A 27,998-nucleotide genomic window follows, 5' to 3' on the forward strand; every position below is an offset into this window, starting at 1 on the left:
CCTCCCTCCTCAATGGCCATGAATTCCGAGTATAAGAAAAAAATTTGCAGCTCTCACCAAGCAAGTGGTGGCGTCTCCATATGAGTCAAAAATTCTCAAAAGCTACGTTAAACAATGTACAATCAATCTTCGATGAATATAAGCCTAACCAATATCAAATACTTTTTTTTCAAGAAAAAGTGCCCTCAATAATACTTTTCCTGTAAAAGAAACATTTGGCACGTATACATCAAAAACTTCCATAACACTACTACCATCCATTGTGCTGTGTAAACACGGTATCAAAAAGGGGAAGTGTTGTTGCCAAAATTTGATTCAAAGTTTCATGTCCTAATAAACTTTATGAACAAATTTGGCTAAATGTTACACCAAATGATGTTCAAGTCAGATATGACCTAAGTGTCATAAAATACATTTAAATCATCAAAACGTGTGGAAAACTTTCTGTGATAGGATGACAAATTAATAACATGAGGGAAAAATTCTGAGGCAGTTCTTGATAAAAGAAAAGAAACTAGATTAAGGTCTCACATTTTTATTATTATTGCACATTGAATGACTTCTACAGGACTCAGGACAAGTGTATGTCATATACAAATGTATAATACAAAAGGATTCAGGACGTAAGTATCATGATACAAATGACATTCTGTTCTTTACTATCAAGAACATGGAGTGTGATAAAATATCACTAGTTCCAAGTACTTTAATTATTTCAGTATCTTGAAATTAAGAAAAAAAAAGCAATACACTTCAATGAATATAAATCAATATATTGTTCGGCAAGTAACTTTGAAGGTGAATTCATTTTTGAAATTAAATGGCTGAAATAAATTCATTATTAAAATACCACATAATCCTTTTTCTATGAATTAGACATACATGTATAACATTCACCATAATCAAATGCATCGTTAAGAAATCATAGTAATTTGAGGTTAGAAAATTTTGTCTGGACAATATTTTATAATTTATTCTCAATAGTTTAAGTATCATTTAAGATAAGAAAATTTGAATAATTCTGCATGTTTCAGTGAAAAAATCATGAAAATTGAGCTAAAATTGACTTCACAACAAGTTTTTTTAAAAAAAGGTTTTTCAATGAAATATATAGTGTAAAAATAAAATTCTGACTCGCTTATGGCCAGGTACTTATATAAAAATAAAAGTTTTACAGTTATTGACAAATCAAAGTAAATTGGTCTGTAGAAACAGTTATTTTCAGGGAGTTTTTATTTTATGGTCAGAAAGGAAAAATATCGATTTCATTAAAATCATTATAAATTTGTGAAGGATGTCTCTTTGTCTTTAATTATTGATTTCATGGTAATTAATCCTATAATACAAAAGAGGCCAATGCATACAAATATATTTTTATGGTCAAAAATACTTTAATATCTTTTTTTTATTATTATTATTAAGAGTTTATTTTCATATTACCACTGTCATTAAATTGCTCACAATATGGCAATATAATTTCTATATCACAAAGATATGTTGAGACCCCTTTAATCCTTTAAATGATTCATTTACTTAACATTACTGAAGTAAAACTTCTAAAACATTCATAACAAAGCTACTATAAGCAGTATAAAATGGTACAGAAAAAATGACAATAACATTTAAATAGTACAAAGTTAACATATTTTTAAAAACAAATGCCATCATGATTGTTACATTATTTGTCTAGTACACAGATACCCCACTTAAATCACAAATACTAACTCAAATGATTATTGCAATACAATGTCAAACATCATAAAGTCTTCATAAAAACAGCAGCTCTGGGGATTAATGAACAAAAATAATACACAAAACTTTAACCAAAAATTTCCTATTCCTCGTTTTGTATTGAAAAAGATATTGTTCAATTTGGATATTCTTTTTTTCACATTCCATCACATCAGAATCAATTAACTATCTTTCGCCGTTTTCATTTCTGATCGAGAGAAAGGTATGTACCGGAAGCACTAAATATAAACATTCCATTTCCTTTATGAATCAAGATGTGAAAACCATGTGACAGGTAACTAGGCAACAAGACAAGGTCAGTCTAATATCAGTTAAATGTCTGTAGTCTGCTAATCCTTTCCAACTCTTTTCTTTCTCACTATAAAGGAAAACAATCAAATTTAATGAAGAATAACTTTAATTATTAAGTTTGATAACAACAAAATTTCATTTACATGTAGATTTGGAAATTTTGACAGAGATTTCATGAAGAGAAAGTGAAAACTGTTAATGTTGATGTTTCCATCAAGCACCGATTCAGGTTTTTGCTTTAAGGTGGCAGCGTCACACAAAAAGACAATATTCAGAAAAATCATTTGACCAAAATTAAGTGTAAATTTGCCTTTTTACATAGATAAAACAGTGGAAATGAAATCCACACTTTATTTATCTACATGTATTTATTTATTATACCCCCCCCCCAACTTAAAATCGGGAGGGTTTTTTTTTTTTTTTGGGGGGGGGGTGTCAAATTGTTCAAACCACCCCATCCTCAATGAGCATTGACACTGTCTAGAAACTGGAGAAAAAATACTTTTAAAAAATTTAGGTTTAACATATCTGTACTTATGGAAACATCTTTGACTTACAATTATCGTTGTTCTCCTGAAGTTTTTCATGTATGCGAACTCTGGCATCAGGAAATTCTAAAGCGATTCCGAACCTAAGTAAATTTTTGTTTTCACCGACTAGTTTGACTAGAGCCATCTCTACTTTGTTTCCAAGCACCTCTGGTTTCTATAAATAAAATAACAAAAAATAACAAAATTTGGAGATACAAGTTATACAGTGAAAACTGTCTAATCCGACACAATTTGAATTCAACGATATATTTCTTTCCTTATTTTTAACTCTGTACAATCTAACACCCTGTCTATTCGAAAACAAAATCTGTCATCCAGAGCATGTTGGATTAGACATTAAACATGACATTATGCTGAGAAGCAAACATTTTTTTATTATGTGAAATCATTTTCAACAGAACATGAGAGTTGTCTTTCTTGGCCTATCTCTCCTGTTATCTGATATTAGATTCGGTCTGAAAATCTAGAAAAATTTCATACCAAACAAGTTCAAAATTTCCTGAAATGAATTTCCCAAAATAAATCTTAAAAGACTTTCACATTTTGGTGGAAAATAAGCATTCACATTTAATTTCTTAGTATTACTGTATACAGGGTTATTTTCGCCCCGTCTTATTTTCGCACTTTAACAATTGAAAACAATTTCGTCCCGTTTTAAATTTGCCCATTTGTAGTTTTGTTTAAGAAATTATACTTTATATTTTGAATTCGCCCTGTTTTAAATTTGCCCAAAGGAGGATAGGGCGAAAGGGGCGAAAATGAAACGGGGGCGAAAATTTCCCTGTATACAGTATTAAACAATAGCCTTTTTTTTTTTCTCTAAAATTGTTTTTTCTAATAGCATGTAAGTGGAAATTTTAGCAATAGACAAATATTCCATGATTTTTCCTTAAAAAATTGCACTTCAGTTTTAGCGAGATGTAATTTCATAATTTTAATAATCTCATTATAGAAGCTTTAAAATAAAACACAATTAATTTTTAGCAAAATTTAATTTTAATGATAATTCCACAATGTAATTCTCCCTAAAAATTCTGCTTACACGGTACTTTATATTTGAGATGGTGAGGGGGAATAAATCATCACAATATTGGCATTATCTTTTTTTCCTTTAATCTATTGGCTATTGTATGCACCATAAATATTTTGTTTATACTCAATTTGAAAGTTTTCTTCAATCTGATTGGTAGTTTAGAATTAATCTCTTACCTGATTGGCTACTCTCAGTTCCTGGAGAGTTTGGTTCTTATTGATAGCTTTCATAAGTTCTACTATGGATTCACCACTGATGAAATTAGATTCCACGTTTAACACTTTTAAGGTTTTATTTTCTGACAAGGCTTCTGCTAATTTCTGAAAAAATATAGAGCAAAATTCAACATGAATAACTAGAAATTATTCTGTCAACAAATCTGTTGAAATTTTCTGAAAAAAAAGATTTTCCCGCCTACCTACCAACCCAATAATTTCAACCTGAGTCGGGGGAGGGCAAACAAACATTTTTTTTTTATAATTGACCTAATACAGAAATTTTTTTTCCCTATTAGTGAGAAGTTTTTTCGGTTCCGTTACCTTGGCGACTTTGTCTGTCATGTGGACACTGGCCATCTCCAGGTTCTCCAGGACTGTGTTTGTCTTCAGAGCCTCACAGATCTCAATCAACCTCTCCACCGAAATATTCTACACAAACAAAGGTTTCAATTACATTATGGTCAACAAATATTTTTATTGAATCATTATAATTTTAAAATTTATCTTGACAGTTGTGAAGATATGATGCTGTATTTTTTTTCAGACTTATTAAGACATTCCAGCTGAATATGCTGCAACATTGATGGAAATAGACAGTACACAAAGTGAATTTTACAGATGTTCCCTTTAACAATGGAATCCTAATTATAGTAAAATCTGTTTCCTAATCTAAACATTGACTGACCTTGACATTGTTGAGATTGAGGTGTTTCAGTTTTGTGTCCTTTCCAATTGTTGAGGTTGATGTGTTTGTTGACCTTCATATAGTTGAAGCTAACATTTTGACTGCCCTTGAGATTTTTTTAAGGTTGAGGTGTTTGTTTTGTTTAATGACTGACAATAGCTATGTGTGAGGTTGAGTTGTTTATTCAACTTGATATTGTTGAGGTTGTTGGTACATTTAGATTTGTGTTGTTGACTTACCTTGCCTATTGTTCAGATAAAGATTTAAATGACCTTGATATTGTTGAGCCTGAGTGGTTTACTGACCTCAATATTTTTTAGATTGAGGTGTTAATTTTTTAGTGTTACTGACTGACCTAGATTATGTTGATGTGTTGACCTTGATATTGTAAAGGTTGAGTGGTTAAGCCTATAAATACCTTCTCTATACGACATTGTTTAGGTGTTGATTGACCTTGATCAGTCTATGCGAAAGTCACCGGACCGTCGGTTTTTACCGGTAAAATTTAGGTCGGGTCGGTAAAAAAAATCAGTTTACAGGACCAAATGTCCGGTAAAAAATAAGGCCAAATAAATCTAAATTAAGAGGTAAACATGGTCCAATTCCCCACAAATGTCCTTTATTTGACCAATTTAGCAGTAATACCTGATTAATTTTTATATATTACAACCCTGTCATGATCGTTTTTATTCTAATTCGAATTTCCTCTGTCAAGGGTTAGAGATCTTTAGATAGCTCATACGTAGATTTGGTTGGGAAAATATTTAGATAGCTCATACGTAGATTTAGTTGGGAATTTTTTTTTCAAATGATCATCAAACTTGAGTAACCATAATGAGTTGTTTCAGGAAAAATAAATATGCATTGAAAGTGCATATTAAATTTAAGAATTTTTTTTGATACAGTGTATGTTGTACAAGTCAAATATGAAGGAAAAAAAATACATGCAATTGTATAGATACCTTTAACAAAGGAAAATTATAAATAGTTAACATGTCCATTTCACTCTGAATTCATTTAACAATAAGTTTAAATTTCACAGTGAAAATTAACCCCATTCCACCCACCCTCTCAATCTCAGTATCATAATGATGTATGGATTTTGTCTGGTAAAAAAGGTGGTAAAAATTTTATTTTTACCAGACATTTTGTCTGGTAACAATTTTCAACTTTCGCGTAGACTGCTTGATATTGTTGAGGTTGATTAGTTTAATGTCCTAGATATATGTACTGTTTGTATTGTTGAGATTGATGCATTGAGTGATCTTGGTATTGTTGAGGTTGAGGTGTTGACTGACCTTGATATTGTTGAGGTTGAGGTGTTATATTCACATTGATGTTGTTGAGGTTGAGGTGTTTCAGTTTGGAGTCGTTGTCCTTTAGTTTCTGTAGACTCTATACTACGTATGTTGTGTTATACTGACCTTGATATTGTTGAGGTTGAGGTGTAAAACTGACCTTGATATTATTGAGGTTGAGGTGTTGACTGACCTTGATATTATTGAGGTTGAGGTGTTTTAGTTTGGAGTCGTTGTCCTTTAGTTTTTGTAGACTCTCCTCTACGTCTGTTGTATTGGGAGGCTCGTCTGGGACCTTGATCAACTCCTGGGCCTTAGCAACACCTAAAACACATACACAGAATAAATGAATAACATTACTGAATGGCTATAATCTAAAGTATGGAGAAACATGTAAAATGAAGAATGTTCAAAGAGAGAAAAGAAATCTGCATGTTTGAGATCTCAGACTTAAATTTAGACTACTTTGGTATGCCATTATTCCCATTTTATCCATCATCTCACCCTGAAATCCTCCTCCCTCGATCTTCGTGTTTTCCAGCCCGGCATAGTACTGTGTCTGGTTCAGCATTCCGTGGAATCCCAGCACTGCTGCCAGGTCTACCAGCTCCTCCTCTGACGCCTGCGTCAGGATGTCATCCCACTCCGTGTCCACGATCTCCTCCTCCTTTGTCTTAGGCTCCTCCTTTGGCTTCCAGATTTTACCTGTATAAAATAAATTATTACCGTATATACTCGCCTATAAGTCGGTCCGCCTATAAGTCGGTTGTATCTTTTGAGGTTATTTGACAAGGATTTGCCATTGACCCGCATATAAGTCGGTACAACTTTTTGCCAGAATCAGATGACAATTTCTAACAAATGTTCTGATGATTTACACTGATTTCAATTCATATTTTAGGAACAACTTTAATTTCATATCATAAAAAAATAAATAATGCCCTTTAAGATTAAAAAAAAATAAATTATTAAAAACTTGCATATAAAATTTATGTATAATCTTAAAATACATAAAGATATAATATATCCATACCTTGTTTAACGATAGCCGTCTAAAATGTTCATAGAATACTTCGATTTCTTATCCAGAAAAATACCAGTTATTTTATGACTTGCCTATAAGTGGGACATAGACTTTTGGACTAAAATTTAACTCCCAAAATACGGACTTATAGGCGAGTATATACGGTAGTAAATTTTGAAGCTGTATATAATTGGTCCTTTATACTTTCAAAGTTAGAAATATCTAACTGTTTGGGACATCAAAGTACTAAGTTTTATTCCCAAAGGCCCATAAATTGCCGAGAGAAGTATAGTCTTTTATTATAAAATAGAATTCATTTTGATACTAGTTAATAAATGATTCACCAATATCAACAACTCAGTGCATGTGAAATTAAGATTTAATGTTATATAAATGGAATTTAGGGAAAGTAGCATTAATTACACCATTTGAAGATGGAAAACATAATGGAAACCTCCAATGCAGAATGATTTGCTATCTATTCAGTAATATAATTTTAGTGATACTTGTTTAAATATATAGCTGAAATATTATTAACTTGTTTCTTTTTACCACTTGATCTTAAAACTTTGACCTTCACTGGCCTCTGGCCTATTTTCTTAACTTTTGACCTATACTGACCTCTGATCTCCTTAACCTTTAACCTATACTGACCTCTGATCTCTTTGACAAAGGGTTTATTTTGTTCCCAGTCTTTTTCCTCCTTTGCTTTCTTTTCTAAGAACTGGAGCAGTTTCTGTCTCTGGAACGGCCCAGTTGGCGCCTTGGCGGTCTGGTTCTTCATACGCTGACTAGGAGGGAGCAAGGAATTCTGGGAAAGGGAAGTACAAATTATATATGATCTTTTGTAAATAGAAAAAGAATATTAAATCATTTTATATCAATGTACATGTAGAGAGTTAAGTTGAGACCATTGTTTTTAATTAAATATTCGACAGAAACATGTACAAAGAAACAATTGATAAAATCTTTAAAATCCTTTTTTGCTCATTAAGATAACTATAAGCAAATAACTCTCTATAAAAATTATAAAATTTGATGCTAGTGGCCTTATAGGTCACCTGAGTTTCAATATATCCAACAATTGAATTTGGTTTGTGTTTTAAACCAGAGGCCATGAAATTCACAATTTTTCAAAGAGGCACTACTGCTTATCATAATTATACACTTAGCAATGCTTGCTAATATCAAACACCCATATTTAATCCTTTATTAAAGAAAAATGCACTTCCATTCTAAATTTTCAATTTCTCTCCAACAAAACACATTGGACCCTATACTAATGAGTAAATTTCAAAGCATTCATTTATTTTCAACAAACCCCTGACCCAGGGGGGGGGGGGGGATCAAACTTCCCATTTTTTGTCATCATAAATATATATATATACTTAGATCATTGGCATAATACCCAGGAGCAAAGGAAAAGATTTTCAAAGAATTTATGTAATGTAGAGCCTCTCTCCTTACACCAAATAGCTAAACCCTGACATAGGGGCCATGAAATTAACATATTTGGAAGAGGCACTCTTGCTCATTATAACTATGTACTTAGTTAGTTTATTTAATACTCAGGATCAGAGGAGAATTTTTTTTTTTTAAATAATGCATTTTCACTGAATAATCTATATAACCCCGCCCTAGCACTAGAACCCCTGACCCTGGGGCCAAGAAATTTACAAATTTGGAAGAGGCACTCTTGCTCATCATAACTATGTACTTAGTTAGTTTATTTAATATCCAGGAGCAGAGAAGAAGATTTTCAGAGATTTAATGCATTTTCACTATATAATCAATAGAGCCCCACCCTAACACCAGGACCCCTGACCCTGGGGCCATAAAATTCACAAATTTGAAAGAGGCACTCTTGTTCATCATAACTATTTACTTAGTTAGTTTATTTAATACCCCAGAGCAGAGAAGAAGATTTTCAGAGATTCAATGCATTTTCACTATATAATCAATAGAGCCCCACCCTAACACCAGAACCCCTGACCCTGGGGCCATGAAATTCACAAATTTGAAAGAGGTGCTCTTGCTCATCATAACTATGTACTTAGTTAGTTTATTTACTATCCCAGAGCAGAGAAGAAGATATTCAGAGATTCAATGCATTTTCACTATATAATCAATAGACCCCCGCCCTAACACCAGAACCCCTGACCCTGGGGCCATGAAATTCACAAATTTGAAAGAGGCACTCTTGCTTATCATAACTATATACTTAGTTAGTTTATTTAATACCCTAGAGCAGAGAAGAAGATTTTCAGAGATTCAATGCATTTTCACTATATAATCAATGGAGCCCCGCCCTTACACCAGAACCCCTGACCCTGGGTCCAAGAAATTCACAATTTTGGAAGAGGCATTCTTTCTCATCATAACTATGTACTTAGTTAGTTTATTTAATACCCAGGAGCAGAGAAGAAGATTTTTAAGGAAATAATGCATTTTCACTATATAACCTATTTAGCCCCACCCTAGCACTAGAACCCCTGACCCTGGGGCCATGAATTTCACAATTTTGGTAGAGGACTCAATGCTTATTACATTCATGTCAACAGTTAGCCTGCTTGATGTCCAGGAGTAAAGAAGAAGATTTTTAAAGATTGCATTAATGTTGGTGGTTTTGGCCCCACCCCTCAGGCCCCAGGGGGCGGGGACCATGAAATTCACAATTTTTGTTCCCCTTCACCCATAGATGCTGTATACCAAATTTGGTTGAAATTGGTTTAGTGGTTTCAGAGAAGAAGCTGAAAATGTTCAAATGTTAACACACGACACACGATACACGACACACGACACACGACGGACGACGGACGACGACGGACGAAAACGGATAGCAATAGGTCACCTGAGTGACTCAGGTGACCTAATAAAATTTATGTCAGTAAATCCCAACTAAGAGTTTACGCCTCAAAATCATTCCATATGTACTTTAATGATGTCTCAAAGGAATATTTTAACAAACTCAAGTCAGAATCAAAGTTTTCATTCCAAACTCACGTCAAGTTCTCCACATTTAACCTTGACAAATTCACATCTGGATCAAAGTTCCCATTTAATTTTAACGAACTCACGTCAGGATCAAAGATCCCATATAACCTTCACAAACTCACGTCAGGATCAAAGATCCCATATAACCTTCACAAACTCACGTCAGGATCAAAGTTCCCATTAAACCTTCACAGGGACAAACTCGATGTCATCAAGGATCAAAGTTCCCATTGGACGGGCTTCAACAAACTCATGTCAGCTGACTACAATTATAAAATGGTTACCATAGTTACAGGAAAAACTTCACAAACTCACCGGTGTCGATGCATCAAAGTTCCCATATAACCTTCACAATTTCAAAATGTCGGGATCAAAGTTCGAAATTTATAACCTTCACAAACTCAAGACGTTTAGAACAAATCAAATATAAAGTACAAACTCGTCGGGATCAAAGTTCCTATTAAACCATAACAAACTCACGTCGGGATCAAAGTTCCGGATTTATGTTAAATCAACAAAAACCCAATGCCAGTAAGTCGGGTTTCTGTTGAATTATTTATTTTTTATAATCTGTAATGTTCCAAATTAAATGTTCTAAAAAAATATCTAGTTTTATTTGGTTTTAAATGTATCTGTGACATATGTATCGCTATCGCACCTGGAGACATCCATACTGTCAGCTGACTATAATTATAAAATGGTTACCATAGTAGGAAAAACAATATATATATACTGATGACATAGTTTTCTCTACGGCCAGCGTAAAGGAATATAAAATTTCACATTATCAACAGTGAAAATTTTGTGCTGTATTTTAAAACTGAATGCTTAGCACTAAGTAATCAGTTTATAATACCAAGACTCAGTCATTATAATATAAATTTTATGAAAATCATTTTTTGTATGTTTTGGATATGTGTAGTACACATTGTCAAAATAAAATTTAAGATTTGTTCATGGTGATGCATCTAGGTTTCCCTTTGAAATGTAAAAATTATTCATGATACATTATGTAGAACGTATATACTATTCATGTGTTATAAAACTTGCAGAACATTTTAACACTTGAAGGCATTAAAATATACATGCCAATGGGGTGACTACTTCATGAATACTTAAACTATAACTTCTTATTGGGCTGTATTTAACATCTAACAAATTGCTCTAATGCACATCTAAATATCAGTTTTACCTTGTATAAATAAATATATCTCAATATTTTTTATTTTCTAGAAACTTAATGATATAAATACTTCAACCCATATTTTATCCTAAAGCCTTTTACTACAACTAGTCTACACATTCCAAATGTTTATGAATTGAACTTTATGTTTTGTTTTTCTATAATGTAAATATGTGGCAATATGCCTTCAATTATACATGCTCTTAGACTAAGATGTATATAGTTTACCAGTAATTCATCTATCTTACATTGTTACAATTACTAAAATATCACACATAGGAAAGGAGGTACACTCTCTTTAATTCAATCAAGTCACGATGCAAGAACTGATAGTTTCTTCTTGATCCGATGTTCATTCAGAGCTGTATAACTAGGGTACAGCTGCTGTACAACACAATCAGCTGATTTGACCTACACAGAGCCTGATCTATTTATAGACCGGAATGTCAGACTCCACAGATTAACACACAACATGTGGCCAATACTGACATGGAGGGCATGTTCTTGTACAATATCCCAAGTAAAAAAATAATCTCTGTTTCCATTCATTTTTTGGTTCCTCCAATTCTTGGCCAATTATTTTACTTCCAAGTCAAACCTCTGTCAAGCTTACAAGAACTTAATAAAATGAGGCCATATCAGATTTGGAGCTTCTAATTTAATTAGATACTAGCAGTCTAGAGTCAAACTTCTGTACTCAGAGGCTCTATCAATTTACTTACACCCAATGATGTTAAGAGTGGGACATTTCTTTTTTTTCTAGGGGAAAGGGGGGGGTTACATGTAGAGATCTTAATATTTATAAACATTTTTAAATATAATTTAAAAAAAAAATCACTGCAGTCTGTGTTAAACATGTTAAAATGATAAAGCTTCCACAAACAATATATTCAGCAAATAATGATCTTGCTGACAAAGGTTGAGGAGACAATACTCCTATTCCATTTCAGAACATTACTGCCCTACATTTTTCAAAGTTAACCTTTGCTCATTTAAATGTTCAATAGATTCCATAGGTTTAATGTGTTAAAATTCATATTTGGGGTTTAAATACCTGTGGATACAAAGCCTGTTTGTTTTGGCTGTTATAGCTAGCTGACTCATCAGATTAAAAGATCAAAAACGGCTTCTTCTTCACAACTCATAAGAAGTAAATTATAAATTTCAATGTGTATTTGGTGAAATGCTTCTATTACAGAACTTGTTTATACTTCAGAATATAATCATTAATTCTGGAACTTACAGCTGACCTCTCTAGATTCAAACTTATGATTCTCTACACTACATAATCTACATTATAAAACAGTGCTTATTTATAATTCTCTTAGTATATTTATGCAATATAACATAATTATAATTATATAGTATAGTACAGTACAGTATAGTATTATAAATAACAAGCTCATGGGTACAATGTATAATACTAAATGCAAACATACATAAGCTTATGATTTTGTTCCTGTGTATTGACTATCCAACTATACTGTACTAACTATAAGGCAAGGACATTTCTGTACAACTTTCCCTATATTCTCTCGTGTATAAAATATGATAATGTTTATAATACAAAACTAACTTTTTGTTTGTCCCAGACCATTCATGAATAAAGGGTTTTCTAAAATCTACAAAGTAAATGCATTGTTCTATCAAATCTACAATGAAAACCTGAGCATTCTCCCCATCTGTCACTTTTGAATCCATCTCTGAAAATAAGAGCTGCTTTTTTTATCAAACAAATTATGAGACTACCAATCAGTTAAATTACTTAGATAAAGTCTTGAATTCAAAGGCCATCACAAGTCTTTTGAAATTCTTTTCTTATCATCAACCCTTAATTTCAATAACGTATCTTTCTTTCAGAAAAAAAACAAAAACAAACATGTACCCAGGCTACAAGGGGAAAAAATATTTTGAAGCCAAATTTTAGAATTTCTCTTCTACATTTAAGATATTCTCCTAGGAAGACAAATTAATTTTCCGGTCCTAGAAAAAGTTGGTTTAAGTGACTGTTTGAAAAAATCATGTGTGATTCAAATTTTAATTTAAAAGATCACAACTATGATTCAGCAGGTAATTATTAAATGGTCAGGAAATATGGTCACAACAATGACAGAGATTGCTGCACAATTTAGTGTGCTTGACTAAAATTATAAAAGATTGAAAAAAAAAAAATGTCATGAAAATTATTGATGTGGGTTTATAGTTCTGGATTATATCACTTTGATTAGTTTTGAAACTTCTGTATTTTAAAAAGAAAACTCCAAAGCACATCAAAAAGTTAAGATTTTATGTAAATATAATAACAGCCAGACCTAATGTATGTACATGTAGACTGCACCTCTAAAAGTGTGCATATGATGTGAGGTAAACAACTAATTAAGTGTTAGAAGCCCCCTGATGTTATCTTACAATACTGCCTGTAACACAAAACATCTGGTGAAACCCAATCCATTAGCAGGCCTGGTGGTGGGTTATGGTCTAATGTACCATTGTATGTATTTTATTATCATGTAAACTACATGTATTTATTTATTAATGCTGTGTGTAGTCTCTAAGTTCTTGAAGTGACAGTTTTGAAATTTTCCCCTAGCTAACATAGCTGAACCTGTAGCGTTATGGTTTTATATATTTGTCTTTGACCATAAAAAAAGAAAAGATGAATAAATTTTGGGGGAGAATTTCTCCACTTTCCAGCATCGGTCGATCAACTACCTTTCAACTCCTAATTCTAGACACATTATTTAACTAATCTGTATATTTTATCGATCTCCCAACCCTTTTTAGTCGTCTCTACAAGTGATAAACTAGCTTGATTAAAATTATTTTTTATATTGCTGAAAATTCACATCAAGCGAGTTTATTGCCTGTAGAGACAACTATATTGATATGCAATTAATACATGTATATTGTATAGCCTGTACAAATCTTATGTATGAATTCTGTATACCTATGAGATGTAATGTCTCCAGTTCAAATAAAATACAAAAAAAAATACAACTATAAATGGTTGGGAGGTAGATAAACTATACATATATTCCACTTCAAGTTCAGTTTACATGTAAACAGTCCTGTCCTGTATAAATATTTTGGTCAGCATTAATAATCACTGGTTTCCATAAATGTTTATACCTGTTGGTGAGTAATGGCTGAACAAACAGAGAAGAATTTCACTTTTGGTGTTATTACTTATTTATCTGATAAGATGAGTGTAATTAACATGTGTTTTAAGATAGCTAAAGGGCCATAACTTTTGCTCCTCTGAGTAAGTATTTAAATATGATTTGGCCAGATCATACATGAAGTATTTCTGGCTCAGAATAGCATTTAAAATATAAATATTTGATATTTTTTTAAAGCATTAATAAAGAAAGTAGACCCCCCCCCCTACACACAAAAAAAAAATTCAATGAAAAATCTGAGAAAAAACAACAGAATAATTATCCTTTATGTAGTCAATAATCCCATGTGTCTTGATGTAAATAACAGTAAGGGTTTTCCATTAAATCTGTAGGTAGTGAAAATGTACAAAGTTTAGGCATATGAGCCGTGTGTCAAATGCAAAAGGTGTGAGCCTGCTTTGTAGTTAAGGGTGCATCATCCCTACCCACCCAATCCTGAAAAATTTGGTATGTGCTACAGAAAGTAGGCAGAGAGTTAACAAATACAGGGAGCCAAAAATCTTTAGTTGTGTCTTGATGAAACCCAAATAATCAAATTCAAAATAATATTTATAAGGGTTTTCCATCAAATTTTATGCAATGAAGAATTTTATGATTTAAATCAACATATTACAGTGGACAGATATCTGTGTGTCAAATGCGGATAAAAGGTGTGATTGCTAGTTAAAGAGACAAAATAATGTTTAAAAAATTCTGTTCCCATGAATGATCGTCCGGAAACTGAAGCATCCGGATATCTCAAGGTCCACTGCACGTGATTTTTTAAGGTTGTGATGGGCCTACATTTTTCTCTTCCCTTTGTCACAATTTAAAAAAAACATTCACATTTACAGATAAGTGGGGTTCAATGGTTTTTGAAAAGCATGAATGAATAATAATTTCACAGCACATAAAAAATATAATTAACCTGACTATCCTTTACTATTCAAAGGCCTGTTCAACAGAGTGAATGCTTGTGAGCGCTCGCCAAAATCACTTATACTTCCGATAGAAATATTTGTTTCCGCTCACTCCAGTGAACGTCTTCTTTTTTGGAGTCCTGCATATTAAAGTTATGATTTTCTGTTGAAGTATCTAAAATTTATACTTTCTTTTCATCACATGGAGAGAGAAAGAGAGAATATTAATGAAATCATAAATGGGGTTCTATCGTTAAAATGATATTTTCTCCCGTTTAACATACTTTATGTATTAAATTTTATGAACAATAGAGAGAATGTAAACATGGCAGGTAATTTAAATCGAGAAAAACGTTGAGAAAATTATTGGACGTATTTTATGGATTATTTTTTGGGATAAAAGGCATAAGCAATCTCAAAAAGGTTTGTTTTGATTAATTTATAAGTTATTTTCTTTGCAAATCCGTTTGTATCCTTCAAAATCGTTTTGTTGCGATTTACAATTTTTTGCTACATTACGGGTAAAAACTGTGGTGACATGAGACACATTTATAGATAAGTGGGGGCCGATACGGTTATTGCAAAAAAGGTACCTTTTTTGAAAGAAAGGTGTGAATTTCCCAATTTCCACAGCAAAAATGAATTAAAATATAAAAGTCCATGAACTTAATCGCAAAAAAAAAACAAAACAAACAAAACGTTTGCAAATGAAAGTGAAACCGTACCACTATTTTTAAGGTCTGTTACAAAAATGTGTACTAACTATGAGTGCAGAGTATCTTGTCATGTAGTTTCGACAAAAAAACATCATTTTTGTTTCAAAAAGAGACATATTTAAACATTGGTAAGCTGCACCTAGAAATAATCCCACGTTTCGGCAAGCTCAGTCTTGCGCTGTATTAGTAAGCAAATTTTAAGTTGTCCATGTGATCGAGGAAATTTGGGACTATGTGACTGGCGACTGCATGCCACCTAGAAGACATAACCGTAATCATCATCACTCAAAGATAGTAATTACAAATCTATTGTACTTTCATAAATACATAACCCTTTCCTTGTTTATCAAAAAGAGTTAAAGAGAGAGAAAAGCAAAGAGAGAGTGAATTTTGGTTAATATCCAACTTTTCCCAAAATGAAGATAATTTTAATTTCATAAAAACAACACCTCATAATAATAAACTTGAACTAAAAACTGTCAAAAAATAGCAAAACATTTGCTTTTTCCTGCAATAACATGACTATGCTACAGCAACAAAACACTGCAAAATATCACACCCAGTAAACGATTTTTCGGGGAATATGAGTCAGAATAAACATTCTGGCTTGCTCAGTAGTCTGGGCCGGGACAGATCAGGGATTTTCTTCACTTCCAGTCTACTTTATGAGCAATTCATATGTAAATAAGACAATAAACCCTAATTTTAATATTTCGATCCGGGGAAACATTTGTTTTATGAAAGAAAAACGTAAATATTCACCTCTTAATTAACTTTTCTTCACTTCACCGTCTTCGAACCCAATTGACCTTCACCTTGTCAATAAATCTAAAAATAAATATTTTTGTTCTCGTTACTGCGAGATGACATGAAATATTTTTTTTATACAAATATTTTTTAGAAGACTCACATTATTTTCCTTATAAAAAAGGTTTGGCTAATTTTGTAAAAATTTATATTTTTTATTTTTAAAAAGTAGAGAAATCTACCATGTTGCCAAGCAATGTGTAAGCAACATGGCCGCCAAAAAGTGTATCAACTTTTGATCAGGTGGCAAAAATGCTGTAAAAATAAGCTGTTTTAGACAGCTATTCGTGTAGATCTTGAATAAACGTGGATAATAATACAAAAGGTATTTATTATACATATATAAAATTTTTGTTTCTGCTTTAAATTAATTTGTTTTGTGTGCAATAATTGAATATCTGCCAAAAATTCAAACCGATTATACAGGACAGGGGGTCGTGTTTTTGTAACACAAGTATGAGTAATTGGTAACTCCAGATTTTGGTTTGACATTTATTGCAATTAATTTTTGGATTGTTCAGTGTTTGTTTTAAAGGTAAATTGACCAAGCTTTTTTTTTAAAGATCTATAAGTATCATCTTAAATTCTTATTCTATTTATTTAATTGTATACAAAAATGGATATTGGCAGTATTCAGTGATAATGAATTTTTATTCAATGGTGATTTATAATTTCTATTGCATAATAATTTGTCTTTTTTAAGCCCATTTCAATGATTTAACAATTTATTTTTAAAGGTTACAAAATGGCCTACAGACAAACAAATGGTCTCCACAGGAGTATGAATGATGCTGCAAACATGAATGGGTCAGGGATGAATGGAGCAACAGATAATGATCAAATGACAGCTAGTCAGCCCATGGGGTTGAGGGGTATCGACCCAGAATCCTTAAAATCCCGACTGATATCCTTTGCTCCCCAGCAAGCGGCAGTGAATACTAAGGCTCTACGATTCAACAGAGTCACACAATCCCAAATGAAGAAAAGTTTTGCTCCCCTTGGACCAAAATTAGAACCAGTGGTATATACTTTTTTGGGGATTTCAATAGTATCATATAATACAACAGAAATCTGTATTTTGTGTGTTACATGTTTTCGCTATGAAGAAAAATTATATAATTGCATCCCTCTCTAATGGGTATTATTGTGGTCAATATTCCATTCACTCATAAAAACTAAACTTTCTATAATACAGAAATCTGTCGCTATGAAGAAAAATTATATCATTGCACCCCTCTGTAATGAATGATATAGTGGTCTAATGAAAGGTTTATCTATTCACTCATGAACTTTAAACTTTAATAGGATGAAGGCCAGATTAAATAAAGAATTAATGTATTGTAATTTCAGCCAAGTTTACAAAAATACCAAGAGAGGAATCACCCGACTTACATTCAGAATCAGAACAGAATTAGACTGGAGTCCCAGGGAGTCTTCAAGAAGGATGAACCCTCCGCCAAGAAGATGAAGAGAGCTGGCTCTGTAGAACCGATGGACAAACCCGAGTCCCCACTCCCAGAATTACCGGGCGACCTACAACAAAAACAGGTTAGCCTTTTTTTAAAATTTGTTGTTTATTATTTACATGTTCCATGTCCCTAAGTTTTCCATTCTTGTAATGCAGTAGAAAAATCAAACATGTTTAACAAGAAGTTTTGGAGTGTTAATTTAGTGTATATCCTTATATTTGATAATTACTTTTAAAACTACAGAGAAATGACAGATAAAAAAATTCTTTTATGTATAGAAGTGGAGGCAATGATGTGCAATAACTCCAATAAGTAATTTAAATATAGATCATATGTGTAGAAATCAGTCTCTTTGTTTACTGCAGTTGATGTACATTTTCATACTTTACTTGCACTCGCTTTACATGTTTAATTAATTTATACTTTCTTGATCCAGGCCTCCATGGTTTTACGAGTTCCTACACCCCCCTCAGAGCCCAAGCCGGTCTCCCCCCGGGGTAAGGCCCACACTTCTGGCCCCAAAATGCCAGCATCAACAAAAGCCAAAAGTAAGTACTGGGTGTCAGTAAAGGAAAATGTTTCATTTATGATGCACCATTATCAAACAAATGATTTTGCACATCTGTGATTAATTTACAAAAAACAAAGTAAATTTATGTGATCATAACATATGCAGATGCAAAATTAATTGTTATTAATATTTACATTAGAAAAAAGAGAAGTTTTCATCTTTTATAAATTGGAATTTAGTGTGTATGAATTTTTATTTTTCTTAGATACTAGGTATAAATGATTTTCAGATTCTTTAGCTCTGTATGAAAAATTCAAATTGCCATTGTTTCGTAAGTATGAAATATGAAGGAATTTTTTCATTCAATCGGAAAAGGTTGCACAAGCTCATACGTTTATGTTTTGATTGCAAAGATGTGAAAATGCTCACGAACTTTAAGACACAAAGAAGAGGTATATAAGATTTTACACTTATATGATTAGTTGTGATATAATATTTATTTATATATATTATTATTAATTTGATTCTTGAAGGACAGTGTCTTAAAGTAGAGGAAGTATTAAGGGTCTAAGTTTCACATCTTTGAATATATTTTTTTTCAGAGATTTAAATATTTGTTATGTGTATATTTTCTGTTCTATTTTTTGTAATTTAAGTTTTGGTTAGGAACAAAAACAAGATTGTTTGCATTTGCAAAGTAATTTTTTTTTTGTTCAGCATTGCCACACTACATGTTGATTTGCGGTCTATGTAGCATTGGAAGGGCTGTGTTTATGATCATTTTACATATTAATGCAGATGCCTCCATGCTTTCTGAACATCACTTGTGCAACAACTTTCAGCACAAAATGCAAAAACAAATTTTATTTATGAATTGCGAGGAATTTTCAAACTTGATGAATTTTAATTTGTAAGTGTCACCACAAAAAAGTCTTTTTTTAAAAAAAAATAATTGAATTTATGTCATATTTTGTATTTTAGTTGCTGAGACACATGAAGGGCTGAATGATGCTGATGAAATCATCAGACTGACCAAGGAAGACAAGAGAATAGGATTCTTATATCTGAGTCCAAATGTACCCAAATCCTCAGTCAAATATCACTATTATAACCTCAGGTAATTAAGTACTAAGATCACTAATCTGTGCAGATCTCATTTAGTGGGACATCACCAGGACACTCCCTACCCTTTCCTACAATGCTGGTATTGTTAGGGCCATGCATATTTCATACAGAAAAGAAAACTGTTTATAATTCTGTTTACAATGATGTTGAAAAGAAAACATCTTATGATTGGACAATCTGTCTATCAATCCACATAATATGCTTTTAGGACAATTCACATATTGAAGCTATGAGTTTACCACGTGATCATGAATAGAAAATCTAAAATATAATTAGATGAAGAATCATCACCAGCAAAAATTTATTTGTTGGAAGCAACTGAAATTCAGTTTTTACAAAAATTTTCCCTCAGACCATAAAAACATTTTGATAAATACACAAAGGAGTTTCCTATAAACTCTATACTTTTTTCCCCAGGGTTGTGAACCACCAGAACATTAACCACGCTGACTACTGTACGATCAGTCAGGAGGGGGTCACCAGGATGAGGAACGACGACGAGACAGAGTTCGTGACCCTGGACCGCTGGGAACAGGAGTACAACTACTTCAAGAAAATCATCAAGGTCGGCTGATTTTCTGAAAAAAACTTTTTTGGAAACTTAACACAGCACTCATAGTCATAAAAATCTTGAAATTTTTGAAACAGTGCTGTGTTTGATTAAAGCAAGCTTTTCTTGTTTTTAGGGTTTAAATGTAGAGTTCTGCTTGATGATTATTATTGCCACATCAATTATTGTTCACTTTCTTCTGGCTTCAACTCTGCAATTTTCAAAGGCTATATTAATTGATTGAATTGTTAAATACTGAAATATACAACATTTACATTAAAAAAAAACAGTAATGTTATTATTTTTCTTTTTTTAAAACTAGAAACAAACATAATTTTTTTGTTTATATTCTTTTACAGATCAAGACTTTTGCGCTGTTCAGGAAGTGGAAGGCATTTAACGTCTGGAGAAAGAACGTCAGAACAAAGAAGATCACAGAGTGTACTAAGGCCCTCAATGAAAACCTGTTTATTGTCAACCCGGTCAGTGGTTGTATTCTTGATCGTAATGATTAAAAGTGTTTCCATTTCTATCGTTAAGACTGTACACAGCTGGAAGATGTTAAAACAGACTTTCAGTTGAGCTATCTATTGCACTTACATGAGATTTTTTCAGTCTTGGAGACCTGCCCTACTTAACCTATATGAGATTTTTTGTATTTTCAGTCTTTGAGACCTGCCCTGCTTTATGTGTGTGATATGTTTTGTATTTTCAGTCTTTGAGACCTGCCCTGCTGAACGTGCGTGAGATGTGTCACCGTATCAGTGACATGGGTCTGTGTAAGGTGGAGAAGGGGAACACCTACGCCCTGTCACAGTTCAGAGAGGCCCAGTTTACTCAGCTCACAGAGGTACTGGGAAATTACACTACTACTCACATAAATGCTGACCAAATTATATAAGCCAGAAATATCTGTGGATTGCACAATCTTCTATAATTCGCAAATAATTCTCATTGCATAATTACAATTTATTTTATCATCAATTAATTGTCATTGACTGATTTTATATAACAAATCTTTGATGTATGAAAGTTGTCAAAAATAATATTGCTTTAGTTCTTTAAATTTTTTGAGTAAAATGAAAAGAAACTGTAATGGCTTTAACTCCCATACTATTTATATCCATTTAACAGGGTCCGACACTCGTCAAAATTTGGTCTCGCCATTTGGGCAACCTTGGTATGATCACAGGTTGCCCAAATGAATTTCAGGTCGTCCAAATAAAATATCAATTGAAACAAAACTTAATATGCAATGGTTTAAAATTTGTTAAGATAATTAATAGAAGTTGTGTTTTTGTATTAAAAAATGTAAACCAGACATTTTTGGAATTTAAAGTTGTCTTCTAGTATTTTATCAAACAATTAAAAGTATAAGCAGAATCAGACATGCTGAAAGCTGAAGTTTGTAGCTTAAAACATTCATTTTCACTTGCCATGAAGGCCTAAATATAGAGGGTCAAATAACCCTGGACTGAATTAATCAGGTGTTACATTACAGTGGACACCCAAAATGGCTGTCTAGCAGCAGAAAACGATTATTATGATCAGAAAGTTGTAGGGGAAATGCAAGATGTTACAACGATGATTATTACTCTATATATTTAAGGTGATTGTTGACTAAGTTGGCATCTTTTATATCTCAAATAATACTTTATTAAAGACTTTTAGTAAAAATTGCATCAGCTGATTGATCGAACGAAGATTTGACAGGAGAAAAAATCTTTGCGGCTGCAATTTGAACATGTTGAATGGGTTGTTTTTGTTACAGGAAAATATGTTTTCAGGGTCTTATGAAGTTTAGTTTAAAATATTAAACATCATTATTAAATATTCCCAACTTGTCCCAGGTCGTCATTTGGGCGAGCCAGACTGAAAATCAGGTCGTCCGAAATCATTTTAGGGTGGAAATGGCGAGGTGACGAGCGCGAATGTCGAACCCTGCATTATTACATTGTAATTTTGTTCTTAAGGTGGCTGGCAGATTGTCAGAGTTCCGGGACTTGGTTAAGGAGGTGGTGCGCTCAGCCTGTAGAACTGCCCTCCTGGAGGCGGGCTTCACTCCAGACGATTATTACATGGCAGACGATGGCGCCAACAGTCCAGGACTGGGTAAGAAAACCGTAGAAAGAAGATGAAATACAGTGGAAAAAGTCCTTTCCCTCACTTTTACAATATGTTCTTCAATGTGATTTCTGACATTCTATGTCATTCCCATTTTTACTTATTACATGCTCTTCAATACTGTGCAATCAAACATCATGTTCAAAAATGTCAAAAAACAATTTGTCTCCCAGTGCATGTAAAATAGGTAAGATTTAACAGTTATTAGCAAAAGCAAGGAGGATTACAGTTCTTCAGTAACTCTTTGGCCTTTGGCTTTTAACTTTTAGTCTAGTGATCTATGACCTTTTGAACCATAGCTCTATACCCTTTGACCTTTTCAGTGATTTGTATAACTATTTGCCCTTTGACCTTTCTAGGTGACATGGCCCCTGGTACCTCGTCTAGCTACATGATGCCCAGTAACTATGATATGGATATTTACGGGGAGGCCCCAGACAGGATGACGTACACAGAGCAGGCCAACAAGAGGGCCCACTGCAAGCGCCTCACCTGGTAACCTTACTATTCACATCATTAAAGTTGAATTATATTTTCTTAAACTTAATATTTTTAAAGTTGAATTATATTTTCTTAAACTTAATATTTAAAAAAAAATGTGTATGAAGTTGAAGCTTTTGAAGTAACCATTGACATGGGAATCAAGGGGAAAACAGAAAGGTATTTGAGGATTTAATATCAATGGTAAAATTGTACTTAAAGGATAAGTCGTTAGGACTTTTGAATCACTTTGACATATCCATGATATTTGAGATATCAGTGGTGAAGATAACAAAGTTCAACTGCTAATTGTTATTTATTTGTTCAAAGAAAATTTTAAAAATGAAAAAAAAATATCCAGAAACATTTTTAAGAAGTACTTTTCATTTGAGAAATTTGATATTGACAGTTTTATCCGGTTGGCTGACTACCTGATTGTAAACACGATGCATGTTCTGGCCGTGAACTCTGTGTCCACGCTCCTGAACTACCTGTCTGAACAACTCCAGAGCACGCCCACGCTAGAACAGATCCAGGCATTTGCGGAGGAGGCAAAACAGGCGGCCGACGAACTGAAGGAAGATCCAGAGACGGTGAGTAATCCGCGGAGTCAATCCGGATATTATCTGGACTTGATTCAGCTTGATTGCAACTTTTTGGGGGGGATAAATAGCTGGAATGTTATGCAAATAGGAATTTCTAAAGTGGCATGAATGCTTTGCATCAAATTATCGGATTTTTTTCTTTTATATTTACTTAATTTACTTGAAAACTTTTCAGAAAAGACTTTTTTCAGAATTCATTAAAATTGAATAATGGGAACAATTGGTTTCTTCTTGGTCATTCATTTTTAGGTTGGGGTGGGGGTGGGGTGTTGGTTTAGACTTTTTCCCATTGCACTAATTTACTGAATAATTATTAGAGTAATGTATTCTATGTATTGTATATGTGCGTAACCTATGACTTTATATATTCTAATCAGATTCTCGTTGCAGTGTGTGATACATGTGTATAATATTGTGTGGCAATCCCTTGTACTAGCATGTAAAACTTGTGTGGTCTTAATTATCTGCAGTGTGAATTACTTCATTTATAAAAAAAATTATTTGCATGTTTGTAATATAAATGTGTAAACATCTCTGTGTATTTAACTGCCTTGCAGAGTACCTGTAAATTTGCTTAAAGTATCCTAGCATGTTTATTTCTATATTAAAAAAGTTTGAGCTGTACAAGAAATATCAATAAATGATCGGATCAATAACAAAAATGATTTACATACCAAACGAAATAAATACATATTTAGGGGAAGGGGGGGGGGGGGGTAATTCTTTTGAGTTTGATTTGAAATTTTACTTGCCTGTTAATTAATGATGAATGCAATAAAGCTTTAATGATTTTTTTATAATACACATGTAATAACAGATCACCAATATTGAAAAACATTGAATTCCCTGCTTCACAATGATATGAAAACCATGCTTTCATGATTAATTTGTAAAAAAAAAAAAATTGGTTATTTATCAAAAAGTATTATCTAACAATAAATAGAAATTGAATAACCTTATTTATTTTTTGTAGCATCCCTCTAAAGCTGTGTGATTTTTCATGCACTTAATTCATAGATGGACATTTCAATCGCTTAGATTGTCTTTATGTCCAAGGTAGGAACCCCCCCAAATAGTTACTCTTTCAGAATCTGAGCCAAAAGCCACACTGATCACACAAGGCAGATATATTAAATTGACATAATCTGTTTATCCCTGATTTAATGTGGCTGGCGTATAACCCTTACAGAGAGAAGAGAAAAAAGCCGAAAAAGCGCGACAAGAAAAAGAGAAAGCGGAAAAGGGAAAACATGAGGAGCAGGTAGAAGAGTTATCTCCCTTATTTTTTTTTTTTTTTTTGATGTAGTTATCACCCTTTTCCTGATAGATCTATTTATAGTTATCCTCTGCTTTATGCTTTAAGCACACATATCTCCCTGCTTATATATAAGAATTAGATTTTATTAGAGTTACATGACTGTAGATCTTTGACAAGGTGAAGGGATATCAATTTACTTTTATTTTAGGTTACAGGTTTATTACTTGCAGGCTGTTTTTAATGTTAAAATGTCTTCACTTTTAACTTATGACATGTCTTCACATATTCACATATTAACAACACAATGTGCTAATGTCTAGTGTAGTTTGAATTATGCTAATCAATGAAAACTGTTAAAAATAACTCATCTGTTTGTCCATTATATATATATATGTCTCACACTTTCAGTTGAAAAAAATTATATGTACATTATTTCCAGAAAAGAGCCCAAATGAAAATTTTATCAAAAATTATATATTTATTTAATGAATAGATAAATAAATTCATTTTACTACTGTAACAAGGAATGTATTTTTAGTGAATGTTTAAGCTACTATTTCAATTTTAATGCCATGTCCTCCACACTTCTCTTTAGTACTCGTATTACCACTATGATTCACCTGACATGGACTCGGTAGTACAGATATATTCCTCTTTTTTTTTTGGTTTTGGCATTTCAAATTTCAACATGGTGAAGTTCTTTTAAATTTTATTTATTCTTATTAAATTTTATGTTTAACTTATTTTTTTTCAAATCAATGTTTGTGACTTTTGTTAAAGTTTGAATTTTTCAAAAACTAGTTAACTTTGAAGCAAAAAGATTTTATTTTAATAGTCATTATCATATGATAATAATTTTCATGAAAAACTCATATCAAATGTGTAAAACTTTAAAAATGTTTATGAACACTAGCATAAAAAGACTTAATGTTGCTTAAAAATCTCAAAAGGCAGATAAAAATTCACAGATTGAATTCAGATTTGTAATTTGAGAGTTATCTGCCCTTACAGGAGGATGAGGAGGGTCACCAGTTGCCTCCCTTGTTTATCACGGAGTTCGTCCTGGAGCCCAATCAGCTGTTGTTCGCGCCGGACTCGGACGATTTCCAGGAGGGTCTGGCCGAGGTCATCAAGAAGTTCCAGGACGCTGTGCTGTCAGTACAGAACCTGGTACCTGACAACTACTTTGATGCCTTCACTCAGTAAGTCAACACAGTAAATTATCACATAATCCTTAGGGTAACATGTAAAATTGTTATCCTGTGAAAACCATTGGGCCATCCTTAAAAAAATGTTTTTTTGTGGTAACGCGACTGACTCACCAAAATCCACCCTACTGGATTTTTTTTATTGGTTCAAAATTTTTTTTTTTTTTTCATATGATAATAATTTTCCATTTTTATCATATCAAATGTGATAAAATTTTTGACTGTTTTTAAAAAAAATCTGATGTGTTCTGATATATGAGCAATAAAAGATTGAATTCATTAAGAATGTTTTAACTTTCTTGTTTGACTAGTAAGGTGAAATCTAAGAAAAAGTTAATACCTCTATGTAATCTAAATTTATTTCTGACTTTTTGTCTCAAAAAAAAAAAAAAAAATAAGCCTACCTACCTATCCACACCTAAAATGATGAGGCGCGTTACCGCAAAAAAAAAATTTTTTAAGGATGGCCTTGGTGACGGAGGGGCAACAAAAGTTAACAATGGATTTTTAGAAATACCAATTTTCCATGAAACCCTTAAAAATAATGTAATTTTTTTTTAACTGTATATATATAATGTATTTTGAATGCAATGAAAGGAATAGGATATGTTGAACTTTTTTTTATGCCAAAAAAAAAATCAAATTTTGAAAAAAGAAAGTTAAGGTATTTATGATGCATGTAAAGTTCTAAATGTTTTTATACAATTATTGATGCTACATTGAGTGATTTTCTTTTTTCAGCCCAATCATCAACAACAAGTTTGAGGAGAAGACATGCGGGGACGGGCCGAGTCTGAGTACTATGTTTGAAGACGACAAACATCAGCATCATCGCGGACATCAGGGTCAGTACAATGTTTAGTTTTCTCTCTACAAAATACCTGGCCTCATGAGATCACATAGACTGAAGTCAAAATTTCAATTCATTTCATGAATTTAACTTCTGAAATTATTATTGTCTTGATAATCAGTCAAAACTTTCATCTTGTATTTCTACTTGAAATTTATACAAATGACCATTTTTGAAATAGGCACGAAAAATCAAAATCAAGATATGTATAAGGGTGTTGGGTCCTTTTTATAATATTTTTCAATTTACATGAAGTTGTATCTGTTTTTACACTTTGAGTGAACTGCACTAAGTCATACTCAATGAGGAAATCTTTTTCTTACAGAACTCTATCACAGCAGCTTTCAATGCTGCCTCTAACTATGCTGACACATTCGAGCCTCACAGAGAATTCTACCGCGAGAACGAGAGTCTGGATCTAGAGGCACTGCGAGCTCAGGAGCACGGTAAACTCAGAGTTACTGCCCTTTGTACATGCCCTAGTTAAAACAAATAATGTACCAGCTAAAATGATACAATCTGATGATTTGATTTATTTGTTTGGTTTGGACTAACTTCGAGAAATCTGAACAAGTTCTAGCCAAATGACATTCTAATAGTCTACATAATATATTTTAATATTTTAAATAAATGATATAGCTTTAAATCTTCCCATTCATTCCATAGGCCAATTGTAATATTGAATGCATTTATGACTTAACATACTCAACTTTTTTTAGATGTGGCCTTCTTTACTGAGGCCTTAGAGAAGTATAACGGACAGGTGAGAATGGCCCAGGTCATCAAGGAGAAGCGACCAATCGGAATGCTGCTTATAGACGGAACTAAAATGAAGAGTCTGCTAAATCCCTCACCCATACGATGTCTGGATGTAAGTCTCATTTACAATTCATCTGGAATTCATGTTCAAAATCTGCCAATATACAGCTGTACTCTTTAATACTTGGCATAATTCAGCATTTAATTGAATTCCATTCATACACTGTATTTCCTCTCAAACGTACACATGATACACATGCAGTCAAACTTAAATGTCCTAGAGGAATTGTCAATAATTTTTTTAGGTAACCAAGTATTTGAGATTTCAAAATGACCATTAGGCCATAATAAAATTTTTTTTTTTACCCCGCCTTGATTTTTTTATTTCTGTTTTTCTTCGTCTTAATTCTGATCAGGATCGGTATTCAT

General features: G+C 32.6%; 2 protein-coding genes across 6 annotated transcripts; one reads left to right on the top strand and one right to left on the bottom strand.

The window, feature by feature from the left end:
- Positions 1-519: 519 nt before the first annotated feature.
- Positions 520-10,342, bottom strand: LOC134238831 (tropomodulin-1-like). Of its 3 annotated transcripts, none has more exons than XM_062720943.1 (8): positions 10,327-10,342; positions 7,507-7,663; positions 6,333-6,533; positions 6,022-6,152; positions 4,167-4,274; positions 3,804-3,947; positions 2,601-2,748; positions 520-2,110 (listed from the first exon to the last, which is right to left on the bottom strand). In XM_062720943.1, exons 2-8 carry the CDS (start codon positions 7,634-7,636, stop codon positions 2,082-2,084), a joined length of 891 nt encoding a protein of 296 aa, XP_062576927.1. In that variant the 5' UTR covers positions 7,637-7,663; positions 10,327-10,342; the 3' UTR covers positions 520-2,081. The 3 variants fall into 3 exon arrangements, with proteins under 3 accessions (XP_062576927.1, XP_062576929.1, XP_062576928.1); XM_062720945.1 differs by lacking the exon at positions 10,327-10,342 and adding an exon at positions 10,008-10,027; XM_062720944.1 differs by lacking the exon at positions 10,327-10,342 and adding an exon at positions 9,891-9,910.
- Positions 10,343-16,830: 6,488 nt separating this feature from the next.
- LOC134238832 (dynein axonemal heavy chain 6-like) lies at positions 16,831-27,661 on the top strand. 3 transcript variants are annotated; one of them, XM_062720946.1, is made up of 17 exons: positions 16,831-16,955; positions 17,368-17,651; positions 17,981-18,178; positions 18,536-18,647; positions 18,900-18,941; positions 19,592-19,727; positions 20,153-20,300; positions 20,645-20,767; positions 21,001-21,135; positions 22,259-22,397; positions 22,769-22,904; positions 23,299-23,482; positions 24,684-24,755; positions 25,764-25,954; positions 26,702-26,805; positions 27,136-27,256; positions 27,530-27,661. In XM_062720946.1, the coding sequence occupies exons 2-16, from the start codon at positions 17,376-17,378 to the stop codon at positions 27,168-27,170; spliced, it is 2,031 nt and encodes a 676-aa protein (XP_062576930.1). In that variant the 5' UTR covers positions 16,831-16,955; positions 17,368-17,375; the 3' UTR covers positions 27,171-27,256; positions 27,530-27,661. The 3 variants fall into 3 exon arrangements, with proteins under 3 accessions (XP_062576930.1, XP_062576932.1, XP_062576931.1); XM_062720948.1 differs by lacking the exon at positions 24,684-24,755; XM_062720947.1 differs by lacking the exon at positions 18,900-18,941.
- Positions 27,662-27,998: the final 337 nt, after the last annotated feature.

Source organism: Saccostrea cucullata, unplaced genomic scaffold (genome assembly GCF_032062105.1).
Source record: "Saccostrea cucullata isolate Sc308-1 unplaced genomic scaffold, CSIRO_AGI_Scuc_v1 ctg257, whole genome shotgun sequence".
Classification (NCBI taxonomy): domain Eukaryota; kingdom Metazoa; phylum Mollusca; class Bivalvia; order Ostreida; family Ostreidae; genus Saccostrea; species Saccostrea cuccullata.

Coding starts and splice junctions, on each gene's coding strand:
- LOC134238831 (XM_062720943.1), bottom strand. CDS start 7,636: ATGAAGAACCAGACCGCCAAGGCGCCAACTGGGCCGTTCCAGAGACAG. Junction 6,534..7,506: donor CTTTGTCAAAGAGATCAGAG/GTCAGTATAGGT, acceptor TATTTTATACAG/GTAAAATCTGGAAGCCAAAG. Junction 3,948..4,166: donor TGACAGACAAAGTCGCCAAG/GTAACGGAACCG, acceptor ATATTTTTTCAG/AAATTAGCAGAAGCCTTGTC.
- LOC134238832 (XM_062720946.1), top strand. CDS start 17,376: ATGGCCTACAGACAAACAAATGGTCTCCACAGGAGTATGAATGATGCT. Junction 18,648..18,899: donor AGCATCAACAAAAGCCAAAA/GTAAGTACTGGG, acceptor AATGATTTTCAG/ATTCTTTAGCTCTGTATGAA. Junction 25,955..26,701: donor TACTTTGATGCCTTCACTCA/GTAAGTCAACAC, acceptor TTCTTTTTTCAG/CCCAATCATCAACAACAAGT.